This window comes from Plenodomus lingam, assembly GCF_022343315.1.
Source record: "Plenodomus lingam strain CAN1 chromosome Unknown contig_19, whole genome shotgun sequence".
Classification (NCBI taxonomy): Eukaryota; Fungi; Ascomycota; class Dothideomycetes; order Pleosporales; family Leptosphaeriaceae; genus Plenodomus; species Plenodomus lingam.
In genome coordinates this window covers 23,616-41,290 of record NW_027093936.1, presented here as the reverse complement: position 1 = coordinate 41,290, position 17,675 = coordinate 23,616, and the positions used below count along the sequence as shown (strand labels likewise).

Below are 17,675 nucleotides of genomic sequence, written 5' to 3'. Positions count from 1 at the left end.
GGTAGAGGGACTAGAGTAATCCCTAATGCTCTTAATAGCCTAAGAGGTCTAAAAATAAAAGATTTAGTGCTTACTAACGTAGTATTAGTAGAAGGTTTTTATATAAATATTATATTAGAAGCTTAATTACTTAAAGCAGGAGTTTAGTTCCTTAGGCTAGATGCTACCTTATAGTTTAGATTATTAGGAAAGAGCGTTATATTAGCTAAGTTACTGCGCAAGTTTAACTTAACTTTCCTAGAATATAAGCCCTCTACCCCTTATTAAATAATCTAAAGCATAGTGCCTAAATAACCCTAATAATCCTAGATAACTTACCTAAGACACAATAGTAAGGAGCTTTAGCACTAATAATTAGGCTATTTAGGACCTAAGGCGCTTAAAGCTCTAGTTAAGTTAGTAATAAATATTAAGATTAAAGGAAATCCTAGGAGCAAATACAAGCACTGCGCTATTACACATGCCTAATAGGTTATATTAAGACAACTAAGAGAAAGATTACTACGTCTATACTACTAGGTATTATAGGATCTATTTAATATGCTAATAGGTATAGCTTATAAGTAATAGATCTTAGTATTAAAGTGTAACTACTTAGGAAAGCTTTATACTTATCTACTACAAGCTAAAAACCTTAATAAGATTATATAGGTGTTTAAAAATTTTAAGAGCTTAATACTTAACTAATATAAGCTTAGTATAGTTAAGATTATGCAAGATAATAATATTATAACGCTCCCTTAGTGTAGCAAATCTTGTTTTTAGATCTAGGCAGCTAATAATAGTATTAAAATTAAGAGCTTACCTATATATACCTATAAACCTAATAGAGGAGCAGAAAGAGTAGGGTAGGAGATTATAATAAAATTAATTAAAATAAGGATTAGTGCTAACCTACTAATAAAGCTCTAGCCTAAAATTATTAAAGTAGTAACTTAGCTCTATAATATAAGCCTGTCCTATACTTATAATATAATATTACCTAATAAAGTGCTAGATTATTAGTTTACTAGATACTTTAGGTAGTAGCAACTAGAGCAGATAAGGGAGGTAACTACTAATCTCTGCCCTGATTAGAGTGGAATATACGCCTATAGCTGTTAAGCTTACCCCCTTAATAGAGATTAAGCAGCTAGGCGTTACAAGAGGGTTTTTAAGGTGAACCCTTAGGGTTATATTAGATATCTAGTAGGATATAGAGTATCTAATATATATAGGATATAGATCCCCTTGCTTAATTAGATTATTATAACGCAGAACGTTACCTTTAATAAGGATCTTTTCTATAAAGAGAAAGATCTAGAGTAGCTTTAATAGTTAGAGGCTTAAAAGATAGTTAATATTATTAGTAAAGATAAGATCTATAATATAAGAGAAGTATATAAAGAGCTTAATATCTTTAATTAGCTTTGTATTATAGTAGAGCAATATAAGGAGTCTAGTAAGTAAGGAGGACTAAACCTAGCGTAGGAGCTAGGGGGTAGGGTAGAGCTAGAGGAGGTAGATAATTAGGCTAGCTAGCCTAGTAATTCACAACCCCCTAAGCAGACACCTCTAGCGTAGGTACTAAGCACAGCTAGCTTAGCACAAAGGATCTATATAAAGTCCCCTAAGCTAATAGGGCTCTAAACTCCTAAACTAATACTAGAACTAAACTCTAGTATAGGAGACAAAGGATCTATATAGGTTATAGATTAGGGTTATACTACCTAAGATAGTAGTAATCTAACTTACTTTAACGCCACGATAGGTAGCTCCTAGGAAAGACCTAGAGGGGAGAGTGCTATTAGTAGGTCACTCTATAAGAGCACGGAGATAGGTAAGGGCACCCTATCTAGCTCTTATAGGGGTGGTAAGCAGAGCTCCTACCTACTCGCTTTAGGACTAGATTCTGTATCTCCTGCAGATCCCTTACAAGCGGCACCTAGAGCTCCTAGAAGAAGTAGAAAACTGCAAGTTAAAGGACTGCCACTAACGCGTGTTAGTAAGCAAGCTTAGGGACAGGACCCTAATAAACTACTAGGAGGCTCTATAAGTGCAGGGATATATATAGTAATAGATCTATTAGATATAGATCTAATTAGAAATCCCTTATATAATCTTTTAGTATATCCTAAACTAAATACTATAATCTACGCTATAATTGCAGTAGTAATAGGGAGTAAATCTCCTAAAAACCCTAAAAGAAATACGCACTAGGACGCTCTACAAAAAGAGCTAAAATAATAGAAGTATCTCTATAACTACTAAATAGGATAGTAATTTAGAGACGTAGTATATAAAGAAATTAATATTCTACTAAAAGCTAGTACCTAGGAGGAGATTAATAGGCTAACTAAGGGAGAGCGTCTACTCCTACTTAAATAGGTGTTTATATACAAGCTTAATTAGGATAGTTACCTAATTAAGTGCAAAGCCAGGATAGTAGTAAGAGGAGATCTATAGCTTACTAACTTAATTTATTTAACCTACGCAGCTACCCTAGCATCTTAAACCTTTAGGACTATAATAGCTATTAGAGCTAAGTTTAACCTTAAGATATATTAATATAACGTTGTTAGAGCTTTCCTTAACGCCTTAAGGGATTAACACCCTATAGCTATCTATAAGCTACCTAAAGGATATTAAATACCTAGGAAGTGTGTTAAGCTTAAACAAGCTCTATATAGATTAAAAGACTTACTATTATTATAGTATAATAAGCTCTTAACTACACTCTAAGAAAATAAGCTTATTGCTTCTAAAGAGGAGCTATGCCTATTCTTTAACAGAGATCGCAGTATCTTGTTAATATTCTATGTGGACAATATCCTATTGCTCTATTACTAAAACTACGCAAGTTAAGCTTATAAAGTTATCTAAGCTCTAAAGCAAAGATATACTATAGAAGAAAAAGGACCTGTAAGCTGGTTTCTAGGGGTAAGAGTAATCTAGGATAGAAAGAGATAGATAATAACGCTTGTTTATAACAAATATATTAACAAGATTATAAAGAAATTTAATCTAGCAGAGATAGGAAAATTCCCTACTACACTACTATTAAGTAAAGATATTAAAAAGAGCACTAGAGAAGCCACTAAAAAGGAGATTAAGGACTATTAGGAACGCGTTAGATTAATCCTTTACACCTTAATTATAGTGCGCCCTAATATTGCCTATGCAGCCTCCTAGCTCTCCTAATACCTTACTAACCTATCTAAACAACACTTTAATGCGGTTAATTAAGTGATTGTCTATCTATACTAAACTTAATACTAATTAATCTAATATAGGAATAGGGATCCTAATAAGCTTATAATATGCAGTAATGCGTTATTTACTAATAATATTAATACTTAGCAATTATTATATAGATACCTAATTACGCTCTTTAGAGGACCTATTATTTAGAAGGCAGCTTAATAAGCAACTATTACTACTTTAACTACTAAGGTAGAGCTCCTTGCGCTTAAGTAAGTAAGTAAAGAAGCAATAGCGTTAAAACGCTTTTTAACTAAAATACACCTTACTTTAAATACTACCTAGATAATTAATTATAATAATTAATAAACTATTAGGTTAGTAGTAGGTAATAATAAAAGGATTACTACTAAGCTATACTATATAGATATTTAAAACATATAGCTTAGGTAAGAGTATATAAAGGGATCTTTCTATATTACCTACCTACCTACTAGCAATATACTAGCTAATAGGCTTACTAAAAACCTAACTACATAACAATTTATAAGGTTTAGGGAGCACCTAAAGTTATATAATAGCAGAGTATAGATTATATAGTATTAATTAAAGTAAGGTAGTATATAAGATCTATTAATATATAATATAAGAATAACTAACTATAGCCTACCTCTCTATTATTAACTAGGTAGCTTCCCTAAGGAGCTCTATCACGCGCGTAAAGCGTGCCTTAGAGTCTATAGGGAGCTACCTAGGTTATCCTAACCTAGGATCTATAGGGGGAACCTTAGAGGAGCTAGAGTCCTTATCTTCTAATAAGGAGCTTTAGGTGCCCTTAGCTATAGTATTAGCTTTGCGCGTAAGCTTAGTAGTAGTAGTAGTAGCTTTTACTAGCTCCTACTACTTAGCCTTACTCTCCTTAAGGAGCACTAAGACCCTCTACTTCTTATCCTTAAGAAGGTCTTAGCTCTTACCTACCTACTTCCTTACTAGGAAGAATAGCGTAGAATATTAGGTAAGCTTAGGGCTATTAGTTTATTAGTATAGATCTTACTAAGTATTATAAAGGAAAAATTCTTATATAGATTATATATATTAGGATATAGCTATACCTAGAGAAGTACTACTAGTACTAAGTCCCCCTACTAGAAGAGTTATAGTACTTACTATTAGACTTATTAAAGAGTGTAGAGTGTAAATAATTTAGACAAGTTTTAGTATAATAAATACTAGGCTCTCTATAGTAGGAGGATCTTAGAGTCTCCTTAGGAGCTAGAGAGGGAGTAGGAGTAGGAGTAAGGATATAGGGTAGGGTCTAGGGAGGAGTAGGAGCTAGAGTTAGAGCTAGAGTAGTAGGAGCTAGAGTAGGAGCACCCTTCCTTAGCTTTATAATCTTAACTATAGTAGTAGTAGCTATATACTTAGCTACTATATACTCTATAATAGCCTTACGCTTAGTAGTAGCGCGCTCTTCTTTAGTAGTAGTAGCTTTAGTAACTATAGCTTTAGCTATATAGGAGGTAATAAGGGTAGTATAGGTAGAGTAAGTATAAGTAGTAGGTTTTAACTTTAACTAAAATATAGGTTAGTAGGGATATAAGTATAGTTTAGATCTTTAGGGTTATATAATCTTATAATTTAAGCTATAGTAAAGATTATAGTTAAGTAGATAGAGTTATAGAGCTTAGTCTAGATAATATCTACGCGTGTAAGTATAGGCTAAATAAGGAAGGCACGCTAGTTAGTATCTAAAGGGTAAGCTAATTTAACCCTTTAGATATATAACGCTCTAATTAGCTACACTACCTACTAACTATAAGTATAACTATAATAATAAAAGATCTACCTATACCTAGGGGGTGTGTTATAGGAGGGATATTAACTAGATTATAGAGTATCTTAATCTAATTAATCCTAATTAATACCCCTATAAGACCTACTATCTAATTAACTGCTAGCTTACTACTAAGTGCCTAATAAAAAGCAGGAGCTCTAGTAAGGAAGGTTTACTAATTATTTACCTTCTAGTAAGGGTAGCTAAAGCTCTATATATATAAGTACGATCGTAGTAGATACAATCTAATAATCTATCTCCTAAATCATTCCTAACCTTAGTGATCTAAATTTCCACAATACATATTATAAAGTTAGTCTTTTCTACCTATCTTAGTCTTAGTTACGTATTATAGTATATATTAGAAATAAAACTACTTTTTTTACTTAATTTAAACCCCTACTATAAAAGTAAACTACTACTTTAAACCTATTTATAGGTATATATAAGGGCAGTTTACACCTATATAGTAAACCCCTAGTTTACTATTCTACTGTAAACAATTTTGTACCGTAGTGGATGTGGGAATAACAACACAATGAGACTTGCTCTTTGCCGCGTTTGCGCTGGCAGGTGAAGGAGACTACTAAGGATTTTGGCTTCGTAGACCGCCTTATCATGCATAATTTCCCCATCACCGTCGTTTCCCCACGTGACCCTTGCCCAGGACCTGACACTAAAGTTGGGGCTCCACACGCAAGGTCACTTAGGCTACCATATAAATCTGCGTACCCTCCAAGTTTCATTCCTTCTCATTCACATTCAATTACTCGACTTTCGGAAAAGACAACACCTAGCCCAAGGAATGAGGGGACAGCAGCTGGTCTGCTTCTGCACTCGCCCTGGTGGTAATTCCATCGAGCCGGCTCGATGCGGATACACGTGTGTGTCAGCGGACGGGCAAGTCATCCTCCGTGCGACCCACGTCTAGGTTGGGCAGGAAGCGGCGTGCATATCGAGTACGCCGTGATGATGCTGGTGAGCCTGTGCGATCAGCATCCTGGCCACAGTCACTCACCGACCAAGTGTCGTCGTGGACTTTACACTGACTGAATCGTCCTGGCACCGTTAAGCGCCTGCTTTAATTGGCGAATGGGGACTTGGGGTGAGCCGGCTCATGCTCAAGTCTGGACACGTGGAAACGAGCATGCCATCTGGTATGCTACGCCTGCGTCTCACGGAGCGGGGCAGAATCGGTTGTGTTCTTTTCACACTGACCTGCTGGGCTTAAAGTCGCCTACAGCGAGTCTGTAGGACATAGCAACCCCGCCCTTCACCTGGTCTTTTATCTTCATGAGATTTTCTCTTTTCATTAAGTCTGTGCCAGCAAGGCAGGGCCTGAGGAAGAAAGTGAAAAGCGCACACCTCTCCTAGTCTACACATGTCGAGTAGAAAAGCCACAATTACATCCTCCAGAAATACGGCTCCAGTTTTATACTAAGAAGCCGGCAAATCACTTCCTCCTTCACTCACACGTGCTCAGCAACCCATCTTGTCGTCCCGTGACACCACCCACACGCATAAAACTGCATTAGACCGTATCACAGTACGGCAGAGGCTGAATGTTGGGATTTTATCCCCAAAACCCAAAAGACTTGTAGCAGTCACTGGACTTCAAGCTGAAACGCTTCCCGTAATTTATACTTACAAACACTGATAATAGTATGGGGGCGAAACGCCACTACATGTAAAAGGAGGCTGAAATTTCGATATTAGATTCGAGAAGATCACACAAGATAGCTACTCGAACACATACCTCACATATAGTACAACCTTTCCAGTCCTTTCCACCACACTGATCCCAATGCTTCGCTCTGCATCCCCCTCCGCCACCAGGGGTACTCGGCGTTGGTATTGGTTCTCGCGTCGTCGAAGGTCGCGATGTAGGGGTAGAGGGCTTTGGTGGCGCGGAGCTCGATCGTGGAGGAGTTGAGGTTGGTCGCGTAGGGCTCGGGCTTGGTGGGGGAGACGGTCTTGGAGGCGATGTACCACCAAGTGTTGGGGTATCTACAAAGCTTCCGTCGCAGTAGTATGCGATGCCGTTTAATGTTAAGTCCTTCAAGATTGTACTCAAGCCATCGATACCTGGACCTTTGCATGATACACCATTGACGGCCTGCCCATTCAGCGGCTGGGGATATTCGATTTGGAATACTGGCTTTCCGGATATAAGGAAGGCTTTATATGCAGAACATTCGCCTAATTGTGCGCATTGCTCGTTGACTGCGAAGTCTATGATCGACGAGACGTTATTGAGGATATCGAGGCTGTTTTTGAGTCCGATCTGCATATTGTATTTTGCAGCTTCGTCATGCATCCATTGCATGTAAGCGATTGCATCTGTGTTCTTAAGATTGAGTCCGTTGTCGTTTTGCTGGGAAACGTCAGCTGTGACAGAGCATTGCTTTTTGACAATTTACATAGCCATCTGTGGAACGTGGTCAGTAGATTAGATCAGATGCACAGATTCTCGTTCCCACCTATGTTATCTGGATCTATCGCGTCACAGCCCTTTTCTGCAGCCAGTCTGATTCGCTTCGCCATGATTTTCCTAATTTGTGGACTACCTGTCCGTACCCATTTCTCGTTTGGCCACAACGGTAACACCTTTCCCAAATCAGCGGCAGCAAAATCCTTGTAATCGATTCTCCAGTCCTCTCCGGTTCCGGCGCTGAAGTAACATATAACTATCTTTCCTGCTCTTTTGAGAGACTGTATTGTCGAAGCCGGACTGTCGAACAGGTCGATGTCCCAAATGGGCGTGTCGGTCGGTGGAAGAGGCATCTTTGCTACATCCGGAATTCCTAAAAGAATTATCTGAAATTTTTGCCCGCGAGAAAATAATGCACCTTGACATAAACATAGAATCGCCGAAACGGACATCAGGAAAATATTGAAGAGCATTGTGAAAGATGCGTGATTGTTATCGGCTACATTGATGGGGAGACCGACCAAGTTATTTACTTTGTAGCTTCAAAGCAAGCATGTGTGTAATAGCACAGGAAGATTTAAGCGAACACCTGTCGGCTAGGTAATAATTGAATCCTCGTCATTGCCACGGTTAGAAATTGCCAGATCTAAAGTGATTGAAGGCAAGCTGGCCCATTGTGCGGAGAAGACAACCAAGATTCGGCGCTGAGATTTGATTGTCTTGCGCATATTATATGAGAATACAGGGGTATAGCGGTATGAATGAAACGATTGTATCTTAATTCTATAAGAGATAAGTAATTGAATATGGGAATTCTCCGCAGGCCTTTTGCAAAGAAAGCATTGCCATACAGGTATCTCGTTCACGGTTGCGAAAACACAAGCAGGTAAAATCTGACCACATAGTGGATAGTGGATGCATTGTAAAAGTCTGGCAAGTCTTGGGTGTATGCTAAATTTGAGTCCCATTCTTGAACTGGGCGTGCCAGTGCGAAGGTACACATAAGGTTATAGTGCGGCAGATGCATGCATTGCGGGGAAAGCTTGTTTCTAGATCCCAGTTGATTTTGGAGGTGGCATTAGCTCGGTGCGCTGCGGCGTACAGGAGCCGATGTGTGATGAGCAAGTTCTGGTAGGCTGCGGTTAGATTCATACTATATGACAAATTATCTAGATTGCGCGGCTGACGGTGCATCTTCATATGCAATACGGTATCTCGCCAGATCAGGTGAGGTCAGGCCCAAGGATGGTTGTTACTATCAGTGCGAAAAAGCATTTGTAGGCTGCTTTGGGGGACACACGGCGGACTCGTGATATTTTATCCAGCACCGTGCAATGTGGATGCAAGATTGAACCTTGCGAGAAGCCGGCCTTGTCTATCTAGATGGACTCAATGGCCTTCTGCATGTCTTCCAACATTTCAAGAGGAGGCGATTGCACGTGACGCTTTCTGCTAATCGATAACGCTAGCGTCGGTAGAAGGATTTGCCTGTTGGACATAACTCTCCAAACATCCAGCCGCTCACCTTACAATGCTCGTCTACGGCCCTCGTATACTGTCAGTTTTACGCATCTGCTGATGCTCAGGTTGCCAAAGTTACAATGGCAACTCCACTCTCCACGATCTACGCAATTGCGCACCTTACGAACGGGTGCTGAACCCATTCCCAAGTACATCAAAGTATGGAACCCTGCACATGTCCCGGAATCCTCAAGCCCTCAGGATGTACGCATTTCAAATGTGACCAATAAAGCTAGCAATAGCCTTGGTCCTTCAAAAAGCGCTGTTGAAGCGTATAGCCGTGGGGTTGGCCCTGGAGTACGACGTGTACCGTTAGATCAGCATTGCATTCCGCCACTATCCCTTGTACTCAAGGCAGCCTCTTCAGGACCCTCACCAAGATCTTTCTACAGAGTACTATGGCTTGCATATCAGAACGCCAGAAAAACGGATCCTGAACGACTGAGGCGCATGAGAACACACTGGTGGAGCCTTACTTGGACTGTACTCAAGAGCGGCATAGAAGCAGCTGTAGGCGAGGAGTCAATTCAACATAGAGCCCGTCTCGATGAACTCGAAAATGACATGCGCCTATTCAAGATAAGATTGTCGTACGCTGTGAGGTCGCAGCAATTGATGGACATGTTTGTGGCTAGAAGGGAAGAAAAACTGGCCATACGCGAATGGGAGGCAGATCACCAAACTTTTTTGGACAGCGCACGGCAGATTTTCCCAGCGGAACACCTCGAAGTAGGAGCCAAGCTATTTTCCCTCACTGGCGATCTCGGCCGATCGTTACAACTAATGGACCAACTCTTGAACGCCTACCCCGGATGGGACTCATCGATCATAATGCACGTGTTTCGTGCTCACGCCAGTTCAAAAGCAGGGCATGACCATAAGGTTGCCAAAATCCTCTACTCCAGACTAAAAGAACGACGAGGGAAAAATATGAATATGGATGATTATACCTCGTGCTTTGTCGGATTTTTGGAAGCGCGCCACCTGCCGTATGCCCAGCTTGTCTTTCAAGACATGTACAATGACATTCAACTATCCGGTACTAGCAATGTAGAAATGGCCAAAGAGGTTTTGACAAAACTGCACATGCTTTATCGGTTAGGTACTGATATCTCGAAGACGACAAGCATCGCACTGGCCGCCCTCTCAACCTTACCACGCGTTTATCACGACCACATATTTGGAGACTGGATAAAAGCGGCGGTAGTTTACAAAGCGCCCGAAGCAGCTGGCCAGATTCTGGACATGATGTATGATCATGGTACTCAACCAAGGACTTTTCACTTCAACATGCTACTCAAAACACTCTTCCGTACCGGGGAAAGGAGTGATATTCTCAAGGCTGAAAATATCGGATGGCAGATGATTGAAGAGACCCGGAAAGCGCACAAGAAGAAAGCGCGCCAAACACCAGATGCCACTAAAGACGTTGTGCGTAAGACACCAGTTGCGGACGTGACAACCTTTGCATTGATAATACACCACCACGCTCTGGTGTCGCAATGGGAGCACGTCGATTACCTCGTTCGGCAACTACAAGAGGCCTCAATCTTTCCTAATGCCAATATGATGAACGTGCTTATTGACAACAAGTGCCGTCAGGGCTTCTTCGCTGACGCTTGGGGCATTTATAAGTTCCTGACACGACCGCCTGAAGGGGAAAATGGAGTCTTCCCCGATGGCGCCACCTTCCGCCACCTTTGGAAAACATTACGTCTCGCGCTTGGTGACCAGGCTACTAGAGATGACTCCGATCTGCCTTCTCCGGTTGAATTATTGAAGGAAATGGTTCACTGGTGGCGTGCGACGCGCAGGCGCCCCGACGCTCCCGAATTCTTGCAAGGTCTTGCAGGGTCAGATAAGGGTGCTGCTCTAAACCTGATTTTGCACTGTTTTAGTTACAAACAGGACCTTGTAGGGTCACTCGTCGCACTCCATGCCATGCGACAGTATTTTGGTCTCATGCCCAGCTATGATGCAACCAACATTGTACATCGACAGCTGGCATGGATCGATATGTCTCACGAGCCCGAAAGTATCAGCTCCCAGGGAAGCCTGAGCCGTTCGTATACACGCAGAATCAAACGCATTCTCAAGATCTACCACGTCCTTGTGCAGCAACGCGCAATGCGATTGGACTTGGGCACCAAGGGTCTGAAGGGCCTGAATGATACGGAAATTGCGGATGTGAGATTGAATGCGCTCAGTGAGTTGGTGAGGGTGCTGTTGAAGAGGATCTATGCTCCTGAGGTTGTGGAAGAGATGATCGAGGCCACGAAAATGGCAGTTGGGTTGCCAGACTTGCCCACGGGGGATATGACAGCTTGGGAGGTTGCTTAAAAGGGATGTTCATTTAAGCGACGATCAATCTTTCAGCAGATAGTTGAACTTGTATTGTAGGATCCGGCACATAGAGTGTTACAATGCCTGTATATTATCGACTGAATCAACCCAGTCTATCAACAATCTGAAATTATCACCCTCGAGTCTCGTGTACGATGCATGCCTAGTTTCCCACATCTCTCAGGCAAAAGTTTCCAAATACCCAATTGGCCCTACAATCCCAAAGGATTACTCGCACTTGCCTTCTTCGCCGTGCCATTACCACCAATTCCTCCTCCAACACTAGACAAGCCACTCATGGCCCCCGCCCCGCTCGTACTCAATCCCAGCGGATTCCCCTTCGTCGGCGCCCGAGTGCCCTGTGCACCCGATATGTCCTTGAGCGAGTTTCCGTACTCGCGAACTGTGTCCCCCCAGGTGCGCGATGTATTTGCGATTCTGCGATTGTGGTGCGTTAGTGTTATGTACCTATGCGAGGGGAAGAGAGACACAGCGATAGCTATCGTCACCGGCTTACGAGCATGGAAAAACAGCAAGAAAGGACTTACGAGACAGCTGCGCCCTTGCCGGCACCCGCCACACCATTTCCAGCCGCCATAACCACCGCGCTTGCTGCACTTCCGATTCCAGAGGCCGCGGCGCTGGCGGTGTTGCTGATGCCCGAAGATGCGGCACCCAGACCTTTTGTAAGCCAACTTTGGGGTTGGGCGGATTGCTGGGATGCGAATGTCCTTGGTAGGGTAGGTTTCTTGTGGGCGACGGGCTTGGAGTTGGGAGTTTTGAGTGGTTTGGAGGCAGGTGTGGGTTTGTAGGGTGGTGGAAGGGGCTTTTTGGCACCAATGGGGGTGGAGGTTGGTTTTTTGGCGGGTTGGACGGCTGTGGGGTTCTTTTTCGTGGGTTGCGAGGCGGGAGGGGACTTTTTGATGGGAGGGACGCTGGATTTCTTGGTAGTGGTGGTGTTGGTGGTGGTGGTTGTAAGAGGCACCGATTTCTTAGTGCCGATGGGCTGGGAGACCATGATGCCTGTGGCTAGAGGGGAATTTGTGTTTTATGATGTTTCTTTGCCGGTAGGTAGTGGTAGTTACGGGGTCGGTAAGTTGGATGTGAAAGATGGACTACTCAGTCCAGTTCGAGGACTGTTTTGATCTTGTGATGGATGAAAGGAGAACGGATGGACGAGGTTTCTTTTCATCTTGTCTTGTATTGCCAGCCGCCCGTACTGTAGAGTACAGCCCTTCCCCTTGTCATACACTATCATGTCATACAGAAAAAGTTGGCAACGCTGAGCTGTGCGGTTGCATGTGTGGCGTCGATGATGTCAGGGCAGGCAGGAACGGCTCAACGTTCGCGGGGACGCACCTGCAGGCTGGCTGCACCTTCCCCTTCCCACAATTAAGGTTGCCGCTAGCGCGCATCTGCGAGTGGGGCCCAAACAGGCCAGACCCTGGTCGCTGGTCGGGCAAATGTCTCATCATCTGAACCTCGACAATCTCAAAATCGCCTTTCATCCAACAACATCGCTTCGCTTCGCTTCCTTCTCTTCCACTCCTGCCTTGGTACTCTACACCTTTGTACACACTGTATAGTTCTTTAATACTGACTTGCTGTTCGTGATCGGGGATTTCTGTTTATACAAACTTGGCTGAAGAAGTGCCGGCCTGCCAGCCTACCTGCCTGCTTACGCCGTTACTAGGAGGGGCCATCTGCTGATCAGATTCCGTTTCTACATGTCGAGCTCACCGCAGACGACGTGCCCACAATGAACCGCATTCACCTCGCCTTGTTGATATGATAACAATCCTGTGAGTGGCGCGTCCTCTCCTGTCCGTCTCCAACACCATGCCACGTCGCTGCGAAATGTAAAACCCTCGCAACGATGCTGGACAAGGGCGCCATAGTCCAATTGAAGCACTCGCATAGCGAGACCGACGATTTGACTTCGATCGCCCGTTCGACACCATCTGGGCCAGACGGCCAGACGACGCCTGCCACCAGCTCGAGTCGCTCCTTCTCGTGGAGCAAGCTCACTGACAACATCAAAGGCAAAAAAGAACAGTCGCAGCACAGTTCAAGAGCCTCCTCGATTGATAAACGAGACATCTCGAGCCCAAACCTTGACACAAACAGCCCACTGTGTCCCTCAAAGACGTGGGACCTTGGGCTCACTTCATCCTCACCGCCGCCGCTTTTCCCGTTCGTGAAATCGAGTCCCTCCAATCGAGCCACGCGTCCATGTGTCAAGCACACGCACTCTGCCTCTGACCCCACCAACAATTCTTCTCCACCTGAGCCGTCACAACGTCAGCGCCATCCCACCAGCGCGCCAGTAGCTTCCCCCACTGCTGGTACCACTGGCAGTGCGTTCGAGAGCTTCTTAGGGCGTATAGCCGAGTCGCCTTATGAACGCGATCGCGCTGCACCACCCCGACACATTGAGAAAGTCCAGCAAAAAGGACATAGAATGGAGCCGACACGCTTGCAGCTGCCTACGGGCGGCACGAAAGCTCGCGCAATCCAACAGGCGAAGGAGATGGAGGCTTTGGTCGCAGAGCGTGCCAAGCGCGGCGGGGAAGAGCCGCCGCCATATGACTTTTTCGAGCTCATTGGCAAAGGCGCATACGGCCGGGTTTTCAAAGGGTGTGTATACCTTAAATCAAGACAGCACATGGATCTAACATCAGAAAAGCAAGAGTCGCGTCACAGGAAGTCTTGTCGCCATCAAAATTATTGAGATTGACAAGGTCGATTACGAGGAGATGACGACTAAGAACCTTCAAGATACATTAAAGGAGATTGACATCTTGCAGCAGTTGCGCGACAGCAAAGCACGGCCATATGTCAATATCATCGAAGAAGCTCGACCAGTGCACAATGAGCTGTGGATCGTTAGCGAGTATGCCAGTGGCGGTAGTGTCAACACGCTGATGAAGCCGACTTCTATGCTAAAGGATCCTGGCCCTGGACTACCAGAGAAGTTTATTATTCCGATCGCGCGTGAATTGGCTACAGGCCTGAAATACATTCATGAAGCGGGTGTTTTGCATCGAGATCTGAAATGTAAGTTGGCCCCATTGTCGGATCATGATACATGCTAATCTGATTGTGCAGCCAACAATGTCCTGATCCTAGAAGATGGTCGTGTGCAGTTGTGTGATTTTGGTGTCTCGAACACGCTTGAGCCAGAGAAGTCGAAGCGATCCACTATCGTCGGTACACCGTACTGGATGGCACCAGAGCTGCAGCGGGAATGGGTCAAGGATGCGGATCCGAAAAGCCGACAGCAACCAAAAGAGATTAGCTACGGCAACGAGGTCGACATCTGGGCGTACGGGTGCACCATTTATGAAATGGCGACCGGCTTTCCTCCCCATCACAAGACGGTACAATGGGATCTTCCAACTGCAGGCGCACCACAGCTCGAAGGTGACCGCTTTTCAAAGGAGCTGAAGGACTTTCTCGCCTTTATTCTTCAACCTGAACCGCAAGATCGGCCTACCCCTGATCAAATTCTGGGGCATCCTTATCTTATCGACTCTACAAAGATGTATCCGACAGTATCACTTGTTAAGCTTGTCGAAGAGTATTACATCTGGGAACACCAAGGTGGTGCGCGCCAGTCCTTGTTCAACCCGTACGGAGCACAGGCGCCCGATCCGCTCGCGCCGGAACCAGAAGATGATGAAGATGATGACTGGTCTTTCAGCACTACTGACGAATTCGAGCACGAACATGCGCCGCAATTCAATGATCCCTTTGCAGGAGGATCAGGGCAGACATTTAACGGCATGAATATTCCACCTGCTGCGGACATGGGTCGTTTCGAGCAACTGCAAGCAAGGTTCAAAGAAGAAGCGATTGTGCGAGGACAGCAGCGACTAAACAAGTTGTTCGATACCAGCACAACGCCGTACCGCTATAGCGCAATTGACACACCAGAATCTTCCAATGGGCGACCACCATCGGACTTGGCGCTTCGCGAGTTCAACCCGGGCGCTCCCAACCGCGAGACGGTCATTGATCTCGACTTCTCCCTGCCTTCGGTAGACGATGTACCCAGCATCGACTTGGGTGAAGTACCGACAATAAGAGCAAACCGGATGAAGAGCCTTATTCGAGAGATGGAAGAGGAAGAACAACAGGAGAAGCTTGACACTTTTAACACTGATGATGAGCTTACTGCTCGTCGCGCAACGAAAGATTGGTCATTTCCGCCTAAAGAGGATAACCGCAAGACGATGGAGTGGTCATTTCCCTCTGTGAGTGACAATCGTAAGACGATGGAATGGTCTTTTCCCGCCGCAGATCCGGCAGCAGATGCGAACCGTAAGACTATGGAATGGACCTTTCCTGCTCAACCACAGAAGCCAAATCGACGCACAGTGGAATGGACCTTTGATGCAGCAATGGCCGAGGCGAACAATGAGATGCCGAGACGACAGTCGAATCGGATGTCTCGACGCCGTGAGACAAAGGAGTGGACATTTCCAAAGCAGAGCGACAATCGCAAGACGCAAGACTTCGCGTTCCCCATGAGCAGTCCCGAGAGGACTAAGCGTGGCGGCCACTCAAAAGAGGACCCTGACCCGTCCATCTCACCTACACTGGGCCCCGGATTTCGTCCAACTCTACGCCATGCACAGACTGCACCCCTACTTGATCCTATTGACGATTATCCAGAGATCATCTCTGCACCATCTTCACCCCTACGCGGCTCCATTATTGATTTAGATATGGCGATGGTCGAAACCTACCGCCCTTCCACGTCTGGTTCAGATGCGATCCACACCGCTGGCACAGAGCGCATGAACGAGAACCCGTTCAACCTGGAAGACCAAGTGCAATTGTCTGAGAACAACCACCGCGCAAGCTTCCATATGAAGAGCCAGTCCGAACCCAACCACGCCGTCCCAGGCCTTCTCACTCCCCAACAATATGATGATCAAGGCGCCCCCGTGGCCAACGACGGCCGGTCTCTTCATGCTCGTGGCGTAAGTTCAGCGAGCCAAGTCCGCGACCGTGACCGCGACCGGACTTCAAGCAGCACTACGATGAAACTCACAGGGCAGAAAGACATGCCGGGTAGCAGTAGCACCAGCATTAGCACTGGCCCCTCACATCGCAGCGCCCAGCGCTCCCAACAAATGATCTGGGACGGCTGGTCGCACACCACAGCCTTTGGCCTCTCGTCCGATGACCAGTCTCCCCCCATGAGTGTGTCCACCGATGCCTCGCTTGAGGAAGAAGACGTTGATGAACTCTGGGACGTATTCGAACGAAACACTTTGCATCCACAGCGCAGATGGAACAGCTACGCCCCTCTTCGGAGCGCCCGCAGTACAGTCTCCACCAGCACATTTGGCGGTTCTGGCCTGGATTCCGACACCGACGTCGACGACGCGGACGGACAAGGCGGCTACAATCCATACTCTTCTGACTCTGCCTACGAAGACCCACCCCCTCTCCGGCTGCCTCAGACCTCGGTTCGCAAGAGCACCGTCTCCGTCGGTCCTGGTGGAAAGCCAGTCGTCGAGTTTCCCATTCCCAGGGGCCCAGACGTCGAAAAATTGCTAGCAGGTGGTGTGGCGGGAATGGGCATCGCTGGCTTAGCAGAAGGTGCGGGTGCGGGGATTGGCGCACCGGGCTTGGACAAGATGATGGCGGATATGCTGCTCAAGAGTGCGTTGGAGCTGCGGGATGGGACGCGGGCGGGTCGAGATCTCTTGAGGGCGATGAAGTTGGAGGAGGTGGATGATGAGCTGAGTTCTCGGACTAATGCTGGTCCTGGTGCTGGTGGTGGTACTGCAGGTGGTACTGGCAGTGAAGCCGGGAGAGGAGGTAGTTTTAGTGAGCCAGGCGATTCCGAGGGATTGAGCGACATGTCTACAGTTAGAATGCGAGCGCGCTAAAGACTGGCTACTCTGCTCTCTGGAGTCGTCGAGGTGCAATACGGGATCCGTCTGAATATTGAGTTGAGGCATTAATGTGTCAATGATGATAATCATTCAATTGTAATTCATAGAACTTGTGCTATGACTACCTATATCAATATATTATAAAGGGTTAGGCTATATTATACTGCTCTAAGTCTATACTAAGATACGTAAGTCTTGTTATATACTACAAAACTGTACTACGTACGTTATTTACCCAGTAGTAGTTAATTACCTAACTTTAACACCTCCATTTTTACAGAAGTAAATAGGAGTACTACGAAGCTAACTGCATTGCTGAACTTGTAAATCAAGGTGCTATCTGCCGTGTATTATCGCACCCATCTAACAAACTTATTAGCTATTTAACAAGCTTCTTCAAATCATGCATCTATACATGAAGCTACGATGGATTCTCTACCTGATTACCTTTGCT

General features: G+C 45.1%; 4 protein-coding genes across 4 annotated transcripts; 2 read left to right on the top strand and 2 right to left on the bottom strand.

Moving 5' to 3' along the window:
• Positions 1-6,326: 6,326 nt before the first annotated feature.
• IAQ61_004031 (uncharacterized protein) lies at positions 6,327-7,977 on the bottom strand (the record flags this gene model as incomplete). Its single annotated transcript, XM_066096173.1, has 3 exons — positions 7,495-7,977; positions 6,771-7,402; positions 6,327-6,389 (listed from the first exon to the last, which is right to left on the bottom strand). The coding sequence occupies exons 1-3, from the start codon at positions 7,916-7,918 to the stop codon at positions 6,327-6,329; spliced, it is 1,119 nt and encodes a 372-aa protein (XP_065953491.1). The 5' UTR covers positions 7,919-7,977.
• A 1,046-nt stretch (positions 7,978-9,023) lies between these two features.
• On the top strand, positions 9,024-11,306 carry IAQ61_004030 (uncharacterized protein; the record flags this gene model as incomplete). The annotated part of the gene is made up of 1 exon (XM_003838633.1): positions 9,024-11,306. The coding sequence occupies one exon, from the start codon at positions 9,024-9,026 to the stop codon at positions 11,304-11,306; it is 2,283 nt and encodes a 760-aa protein (XP_003838681.1).
• Positions 11,307-11,447: 141 nt separating this feature from the next.
• Positions 11,448-12,549, bottom strand: IAQ61_004029 (uncharacterized protein). The gene is made up of 2 exons (XM_003838632.2): positions 11,858-12,549; positions 11,448-11,747 (listed from the first exon to the last, which is right to left on the bottom strand). The coding sequence occupies exons 1-2, from the start codon at positions 12,325-12,327 to the stop codon at positions 11,522-11,524; spliced, it is 696 nt and encodes a 231-aa protein (XP_003838680.1). The 5' UTR covers positions 12,328-12,549; the 3' UTR covers positions 11,448-11,521.
• Positions 12,550-13,097: 548 nt separating this feature from the next.
• IAQ61_004028 (uncharacterized protein) lies at positions 13,098-17,215 on the top strand (the record flags this gene model as incomplete). The annotated part of the gene is made up of 5 exons (XM_066096172.1): positions 13,098-13,111; positions 13,352-13,375; positions 13,437-13,946; positions 13,996-14,366; positions 14,418-17,215. The coding sequence occupies 5 exons, from the start codon at positions 13,098-13,100 to the stop codon at positions 17,213-17,215; spliced, it is 3,717 nt and encodes a 1,238-aa protein (XP_065953490.1).
• Positions 17,216-17,675: the final 460 nt, after the last annotated feature.